This window comes from Oncorhynchus gorbuscha, linkage group LG11 (assembly GCF_021184085.1).
Source record: "Oncorhynchus gorbuscha isolate QuinsamMale2020 ecotype Even-year linkage group LG11, OgorEven_v1.0, whole genome shotgun sequence".
Taxonomy (NCBI): Eukaryota; Metazoa; Chordata; class Actinopteri; order Salmoniformes; family Salmonidae; genus Oncorhynchus; species Oncorhynchus gorbuscha.
In genome coordinates this window covers 39,921,499-39,930,567 of record NC_060183.1, presented here as the reverse complement: position 1 = coordinate 39,930,567, position 9,069 = coordinate 39,921,499, and the positions used below count along the sequence as shown (strand labels likewise).

The 9,069-nt window shown below is 40.0% G+C and overlaps 1 protein-coding gene across 1 annotated transcript; it reads right to left on the bottom strand.

Annotated features, from left to right (window-relative positions):
* Nucleotides 1-248: 248 nt before the first annotated feature.
* On the bottom strand, nucleotides 249-5,067 carry LOC124047777 (procathepsin L-like). Its single transcript, XM_046368085.1, has 8 exons — nucleotides 4,954-5,067; nucleotides 3,690-3,828; nucleotides 3,176-3,298; nucleotides 2,400-2,552; nucleotides 1,912-2,136; nucleotides 1,475-1,643; nucleotides 1,173-1,290; nucleotides 249-972 (listed from the first exon to the last, which is right to left on the bottom strand). Exons 2-8 carry the CDS (start codon nucleotides 3,816-3,818, stop codon nucleotides 873-875), a joined length of 1,017 nt encoding a protein of 338 aa, XP_046224041.1. The 5' UTR covers nucleotides 3,819-3,828; nucleotides 4,954-5,067; the 3' UTR covers nucleotides 249-872.
* Nucleotides 5,068-9,069: the final 4,002 nt, after the last annotated feature.

Sequence of the window (9,069 nt, the reverse complement as noted above, 5' to 3'; positions counted from 1 at the left end):
AATGTTATGTACACTATACACATTAGATTACACATTGGTACTTTACATCTTGGTCTAAGATCAACTAGATAAATTAAAGCTTGGACGATGGGTGCTATAGACAGCGCATAATCCTTTTAATAATCAGTTATCTTAGAACAAATGTAATTATAGCATCTGAGTGATAATGTGTAGATTCACAAGTGGGCTAGATTCACCAGTATACATTTATGATCTATAGCCGTTAGTCACATGATAATGGAGTCAGATTGATGAATGTAGTTTATTATTATTAAACACAATTTGAACTCATCTACATGTGTGTGTTAGAATGTTATACATCTCCTCTCACCACCCGGAGGCATATCAGTCTCAGCATCACTAGGCTCTTGTCTAGGCATTACTATTCAACACCTTTACTCAAACACAAGCTGCAGATAAAAGGCAATGGAGGAAACAAACCCAGGTGTACCATTCTCTTTTTGTCCCTCACTTTCAGAAACAAACCTCAGGAATATATATATATATTCTGTGTCTTGTAAACACAAACAGTAAGCACAAACTGACATGTGCTAGAGAATGTAGTCTAGCTGGTCTCATCAAGTAAAGTTACAAATAAACGGAATGGTTAACTCAAATAGATCTATACACACACATACAATCGCACCGACACACATAAAATCAAGTATAAAACAAAATAGGTAGAATATTCATAATTTCCCAGTGTTTCTTTAAAACAGTGTTTCTTTAAACCCATGCAGCAGGTTTCTCTTGCGCATTTCACAGACTTAGTTAAGGCAGAACTGCAGTCGTCATGGCCCTTTTTTCAGAACGTTTGTCAAACATCTCTAAAACTACAACTCTGGGTCTAGTGTTCGAGAACTTACAGAACACTAGACCAGTGGGTAGCTGGCTGCCGTGGCGATGCCACAGTGGTTATTCCTGTCTTTGGCCATGTAGATGTAGCCTTTGTCTCCCCATTTCTCGCTCCAGCTGAGGAAGAGACAAAACATGTTAGTCCCACAGTTCTAGTTAGTAGGAAATTATAGATTCACTGCTGCTTTAGAAAAATGTATGACTTAGACCATAGTATCAGGACAAGAGAGGCATATTCCCCGATGAGGAAATCAACCAATCCCGTAGTGGTGATGTAACAAACAAAAAACATCCTAGGAAGATACTATGTACTGTACCTGTTCTTGACAATCCAGAATTTATTGCAATCTACATCCTCTCCTTCAAAACCGTATCCCACCACCAGAACTCCATGGTCAAGCTCCTCACTGCTGCACTTCTCCTCATAATAGATCCCTACAGGGAGAGGACATAGTTCAATTAGTGGGCTAAGATACGGAGTTTACCTCAGTATGTAAAACCACCTGATCTGATTCAAAGACATCACCATTTGTACATGGTGAACAGGACAATAGACCAGTACAGATCACTGCAAATAATGTTACACAAAATGTAAGTTGCACCGCTAACTGCTACTCACCAGACTGGTAGAACTGGAAGGATTCGTGGCTGGCATCGATGGCGACAGAGACGGGGCCGACAGACGCCACAGCCGTCATCAGAGCGTGTTCTTTGCCACTGGGGATGTCCACAAAGCCAGTTTCATTGACAGCACTGAACTCGGGTCGGTAGTGACAAAGATCATCATCCTGAGTTACCAGGGAAGAACAATGGCCATGATTAGTAAAAAACAACATATTCCAAATATTCAAACAAGTCGGTCATTCTTGGAGACAAATCCCACTGTAATGAAGTGGAAACTCAAATTTTCAAAGTTGAAGTTGTAAGTCATTCCAGATCGACAGCAAAAACTGCATGATCTGGGACCAGGCTAAAAGAACAGGGCCTTACTTTTAATAAATGCATCTTCATACCCTATTATATTTGAATTCAGACTAATAGAACACAGGGCCTTACCTTGCCCACATAGGGGTAGGACGCCTCTGTGTCCAGGCCGCCGTTGTCCTTTACATACTGGAACGCCAAGTCCATGAGACCTCCATTACAGCCCTCGTTGCCCTGGGGTCTGGAGCAGTCCATCAGGTTCTGTTCACTCAGAGACACCAGATTGCCAGTCTTCCTGAATTGCTGGCCCTCTATGGCTCCGGTGGAACTGAACGCCCAGCAAGACCCACATGAGCACTGAGGGGGTAAAGGTTGTTAAACATCTTGTTACTTTTTCATGCCAGAAAACGACATGTGCATATTACGCCAGTAATAAATACATTTAAAATATAAATAACAATATGTATGCGCAATTTGCCACCTTATCTTCAGGATACTGTAAATTACAATCATGGTAAACAGCACTCAATCAAGCCAGATAGTTCTCTGGAAGTAAAACCTTATTTAGTGACACAGTAGTGTGTGGATGAGTCATGACTCATGAGTGATTCAGGTCTCACCTGGTTCTTGATGGGAGTGACGTAGCCCTTCTCTCTCCAGTCCACAGCTTCAGGGACCTGCAGGTAATTGGGTTCCATGAACAGAGAGCCCTTGTACTTCCTCTCAGTCGTCTGCTTGTAGCCGTTCATGAGCTGCCTGAACTCTTCGTTGGTCTAGGGAGGACAGAATCAGAACACGTTGAAATGTAATGTCTTCCCTGAAAATATGTGGTTTGTAATTTACCATCTGAATGGGAAATGTAATTTTTTTTAACGGCTTTTGACTGTTTTAAAAGTTGTGCACTTAGCCATAAATCCTGTGTGCATCTTTAAAATACTACGAGTAAGTTTCAATTCTCTTCTCGGGAGAACTATTCCATTTCTGCTTGATAGTTGAAGAAACCTAACCTGCGAGTCTGAATACATTCCTGCTTTCATTGTCAACGCAGACACCTGTGCCTGTGAAATATTTCATACTGTATGTGCTTCAGCAAATCTATGGCATGGCAACAAAAAGATCCAGCTACACCACACACACAGTATGGGAAAGTGCTGCTGAAAAGTAGCTCCTGCTCCACAGTAAAATGTCTCAGCAACAGACTTGGACAGAAGTTCACTGGAACTGATATCAGCACCTGAAAATGTCCATTGCTTTAGTTCCTGCACCTCATAGAATATTAGCTCAAAAGTCCTGCAGTGTTCCTGGATATAAATATATACAGTACAGGGCCCAAGAATGAGTAGCGGCACCCATTTAATCCATGTCAAGCACTGCTCAGCAAGGTGATTCTTCTTACCATGTCACCAAAGTTGTTCATGCCCAGACGGTAGGAGTGTTTTCCCATAGAATGGTCCAGGTTGTGCATCTCAATTTTTTTCAGGTTCTTTTCCCAAACCATCCTCCTCCAGCCCTCCTCACTCTGTAACAATGAGTGAAAAACAGTGAGAAAATATACACAATCATATACACAATCATATACTGTCCCAGAACTATGTGCAAAATCCATGCAATTAATGATACATAGGTGTAATTTACAGCTACATGTATGCACCACTTGATCAATTTGAGCCCCTTGTTGAGAACAGTGGAGGATGGTGGGAGGAGTCAAAGGAGGACAGGTTCATTGTACTGGCTGTAATGGAACTGAGTCAAAAGTAGTTTCTAAATGTTTGATACCATTCCAATAATTCCATTCCAGTCTTTACAATAAACCCATCCTCCAAAAGCTCATCCCACCAGCCTCCACTCGTTGGGAGCTACTGAGGGGTTCCTATGACGATGTGCTCCTCTACTTGTGCTGAAACACCCACCTCATGGTAGTTCTTGCTGTGCCAGTTCTTCCACAAGTGCCAGTGGCCCTCCAACTGAGAGTCAAACATAGGGGCCGCATACACAGCACTCATACAGAGCACCAACACTGCCAAGTACAGGGACATCATGGTCAAACAGCTGTGGAGAGAGAGAGAGAGCAGAGCTGAGTCAGCCTTGTATTTTCAGCGTAAATAAGCTATATAGCATAACATTTTTAATTTGTACCTTTGAAACAACGGCAGATCTTCAACGTTATATACAACAACAAAAAGTCTGGGCAGCACCTCCTACTGGAGAGTTGATCAACAACTATCCATTTGGTCTCCCATCCAGTGTTTTAACCAAGGCCAGTTTAGCTTTGACATGTCACTGACTACTACCAATGTGGTATTGTGTGAATGATTGAAAAATCTCAATTTAATTTGTATTTCAATTTTAAAAAATTAAAAAATGTTTTCAAAAATCGCTGTTACTATGAAGTCATTACAACGGGTAGCTTTAACAGAGAAAATGACATTTAACCATATAAGTCATATCAATTGTAATAAATAATTCACTTGTGAAGTCATCAGCAGCTATTGTTTTAATTCAACCTAGGGTTCACAAACACATCACCTTGCACTTTCACCATCCTGTGAAGTGAATTCATCATAATTGATTTAATCTGCAGCCTAATAAACTGCATGCCTTCCCAACGAGTAGTAAAGTGAGGTCCACACTACTACTCCAAGTTTACTTCGATATGATGGTTATTATATTCACCAACAATCACATAATTAATTTTACTGACACAAAAAGACTCCACCTAGTCTAGCGTATTTTGTGTTGTCGACATTTGGACATGTGCTTTACTTGCTATACCACCGTTGGATGGAAATGTGGTTTGTGAGAACAAAACAAAAAAAACCTCCAAACTACCTTCCGCTCAACACAAGAAAAAAGATTAAACATATGGAACTAGGATACTACACTACCGGTATTCCAAATTAAATAAATTGGTATGTATTACTTTATGTGATATCCAGAAATATTCGAGGGAATGTTTGTCAATTTGTAAGTCGCTCTGGATAAGAGCGCCTGCTAAATTACTTAAATGTAAAATGTAAACGTTTGGTAACAGCCGGCACAAAAAGCAACATCAGAAACTGTAGACTAATATTGTCTTTCTGTATCAATCAAATTGAAGAACAAATGCCCCTGGTAAATGTCCATAACCCAAGATCCTAACACTGTGCAAAGAACAGAATGGAAAGCAGTACTTACTTTTTCCCCGTCAATTTGCAGTAGCAGGGTGATGATTTATGCTGCTGTTGCTGTGTAGTCAGTGAACAAGACACGACACTTTATACAGCCAGCTATATGTCCTATAGCGGTGGGGGCTGGCTTGTGATTGGCTGAAAGGGGACGGTATATCACACTGCCGGCCCGCTGAAAGATAATGTAAATAGCCCAGCATGTGATTGCTGACCACTTGGCCGTTTTCATCGACTCCGTAAAGATAAAACATCAAATTTGATTAAACATCTTTAGTGATTACTGGGAAGCAAAAGGGTAGAAAGACACATCCCTTATCATTTTTTCATCTTCGGTTACTTTGTAACAGTTCTCTCATCATGTGCGGGCGCAGAGGAGATGAGAGCATGGCACGCTGATGGTTATACAGCAATGACAAAGAAATAACCAGAAAAAAATGCTAAACATGTTAATTGAACAATAATGACATGAATATGGGTAGAAATGTTACATGTAGTCTAGTACCTGAAACTGAGTGGCCAACAACAAACGCCACATATGTTCCTGCTCTGTGAAGCATACAACAGCTTCAGTGTTTGTTCATGTCCTAATATGATAGATTCAAATAATAGCCTGAAGTTGAGAGAATGAACAAATTAACCTACATTTATCTAGCTCAAATATTAAGATTATCTGCATTCTTTAGATAGTGATGAGTTATTGAGTGTCAAGAAAGTTCTGATGGGCTTGTAAATCTTTTTTTTTTTGTGTGTAAATAATCATTCCAATTTCATTTGAAATGTGTCTTACAAGCCTTTCAGTGTTTTCCTACCTCTTTATTTTTACCTTTATTTAACTAGGCAAGTCAGTTAAGAACAAATTTTCAATGATGGCCTAGGAACAGTCGGTTAACTGCCTGTTTAGGGGCAGAACGACAGATTTGTACCTTGTCAGCTCAGGGGTTTGAACTTGCAACCTTCCGGTTACTAGACCAACGCTAACCACTAGGCTACCCTGCCACCACTCTTCTGCACATTCTCCTTTTGTTTTTTTTTAAACATTGATAATGCATTTTAAACCCACTAAATCAAAACACACAGAAAACACACTAATCAATACATTGTTTCTAAACAATTGTGTAATGTCACTTTTGCCTTGTCAGCTTTAGGAATTTCTGCCTGTCAACCAAACATTCACACAGGAAGAAGGGGAGGGATTCTCTTATTGGGCTGCTGCTGAATCTGTTGTTACTGATAGGAAACACACACACACACACACACACACACACACACACACACACACACACACACACACACACACACACACACACACACACACACACACACACACACACACACACACACACACACACACACACACACACACACACACACACACAATAGATGTGTGGTTAGTAAAATGATTCCTTGATTGGTATTGGTGTGTCTACAAAAACACTACGGGGAAATCAATGAATGGATGGGTATTGAATAAATCATTAGGTTTGTTTAAGATTTCCTAGTATTGATCGATCATACTAAGAAGTATGTTTTGATAACAATGCAGTAATGTATCTGTGTAACTTCAAACTTTTGCTGACACTGTTTACAATCTAACAGAAACAAATGCACTTTACTCCCCCTGTCAGACATGAAGTGTACTGCAGGTAATGTGACAGTCATGACCATGTGTAATTCCCTTCTCCCAGTTGCATGTTCCAAAGCACCTCTCACTCACATTGCTCTCAGATATCTAAATTCTTATTAACCAATGCTTCTCACGTGATCAGATTCTTCTCACAGGCATCTGACAGGCACATCGGGGACTCAACTGATTGGGTCCTTCTTATCGAGTTCCCGTGGTGCATATTGAAGATAATGGAAGAACTGTCCACATTTACTTTCGTCAGCCAACAAGATGAGTAGGCCTAACAAACAGCAAAAGCACTAGCCTATGTCAATCTACTATCCCCCATAGTATAAAGTTGACCTATTCTATTGGTCAATTTATCCTTCAGTGTGAGAACGAAATATTCAAAACCCAAATTAATAGAACCACTCGCATCAAAAAAGACATTTCAAAAGAAATGAGGCTGATGAAACAGATCATAATGTTTAGCTTAAAATGTTCATAAACGATTAGTCTTTTTCTTCACATTATAAGTGCAGTAATGCACAAACGGCAGTAGGCTATGTGCGAATGTTCCTAAATGAAATCAATTAGCGGGACACCACCATTCTCAAAAGTGACCACAAATGCTATTATGCATGTAATGCTTTATTATAAAGGTGCATTTTAATGGTGAAAATGATCTTCCTCAAAACCTGAAACTCACGCGCCTCCTAAGGATGCCAGTTCGGCTCTGGACCGGTTGTACAGCAGATTAATGTTCTTAATTTCAATTAGTTATTTGGCCACTTAGTTGTGATATAAACTTTATCAAAAACATATTGGCCTGTGGACTAGGCTACATGAGGTGTGAGACTATGATGTGAATACGTCGTAAGAAAAAGGCATGCGCTGTTTCTTGCCTTACTTGCTTACACAAGCTGGGCATCACTCACAAATTATAATATATCATTGACAAGTGATAGGCTAATATAGTCATCCATCAGACTATTATTGATTTAATATTGTCTTAAAATATACTAAATAATACATGAGAATTTTGTTTTGATTTAGAATGGACTATCATCATGCACCGGTTTCAGAACAGGGGAAAAATACAAGTCATCTATGCACTTAAATAGCGAATGGAGGACTTAATTGTCATGCTAGCCAGGTAGGCTATATTCCTGTTGTAAAGCAAAACAATGTGCTTAATATTAGGGAAGTTGACAAATATAGCCAGCCTAAAGGAAGCTGAAGATCCTATTTTTAATAAACCCATCACTGTTTCCTCACGCAATTCCATAGCCTGTAGAAATGTTGCGCAACATGAGCTCATGGGCTCTCCTGAAGTGTTTGATTAGATTTTTTATACACATTTGCATTGATGTCAGAGAGAATTAGAGCGACAATAGAGTGCTGAGTACCAGGCAGTTAGCAAGTTTGTTGGGCTGATGGCCATCAGCAGCACCAGAGCTTGGAAAAGCCTAATTACCATGAGCACAGTACACAATTTGCATGACCGTTGAGTCATAGTAATCACCTTTTATGCACTTTGGACAGTAAATTGGTAGTACCCAACTTGGGTACTTCGGGTCGCTAATGGACTGATACTCAGGCCTCCATTGTTCTTCTTAACCACTCCTGACATCAATTCAAATGCAATCGATAATCCCAGCAAACAGTATCTTGCTTTTAAAACTCACCTCACTGTGATTGATCAATTTGAAGAAAGAAGTTTAACAGCAAGTTCAAACTAAGTGGAAAACATGGTCGTTGTGGGTGTTGTTTCAACGCTGAACACAACGACAGGTCTTTCTACGGTGATGATTCATTCAAAACACCCATACGAATATTGGAACTTATGAAAATGCATAGGCCTTTGAGCACTTCAAATCAAAGTTTATTTGTCACGTGCGCCGAATTCAACAGGTGTTGTACATGCTTACTTACAGGCTCTAACCAATAGTGCAACAAAGGTATTGGTTGAACAATAGGTAGGTAAAGAAATAAAACAACAGTAAAAAGAGAGTAACGGCTGTTGATGGAAGAAGGTGAGGAGCAAGGTGCAGCGTGGTACGAGTTCATACTTTTAATAATGGAACTGAACACTGATTAACAAAAACAACAACGAGAACAACCGAAACAGCTCTGTCTGGTGCAGACACAAAAACAGAAAGCAACTACCCACAAACACAGGTGGGAACAGGCTACCAAAGTATGGTTCTCAATCAGAGACAACGAATTGACAGCTGCCTCTGATTGGGAACCATACCAGGCCAAACACATAGAAGAACAAAACCTAGAACAAAACCTAGAATGCCCACCCCAACTCACGCCCTGACCAAACCAAAATAGAGACATAAAAAAGGAACTAAGGTCAGGACGTGACAATAAAAACCTCCACTCCAAGCTTCCATCAACAGAGTCAATTGAATGATAATAATTATAGAACTACATGGGGCCGTTTGGAAAAACGAATCCCATTCGAATCATCTCCTGCAATAACCTACATGCTTTGTTAATTACTTAACCAAC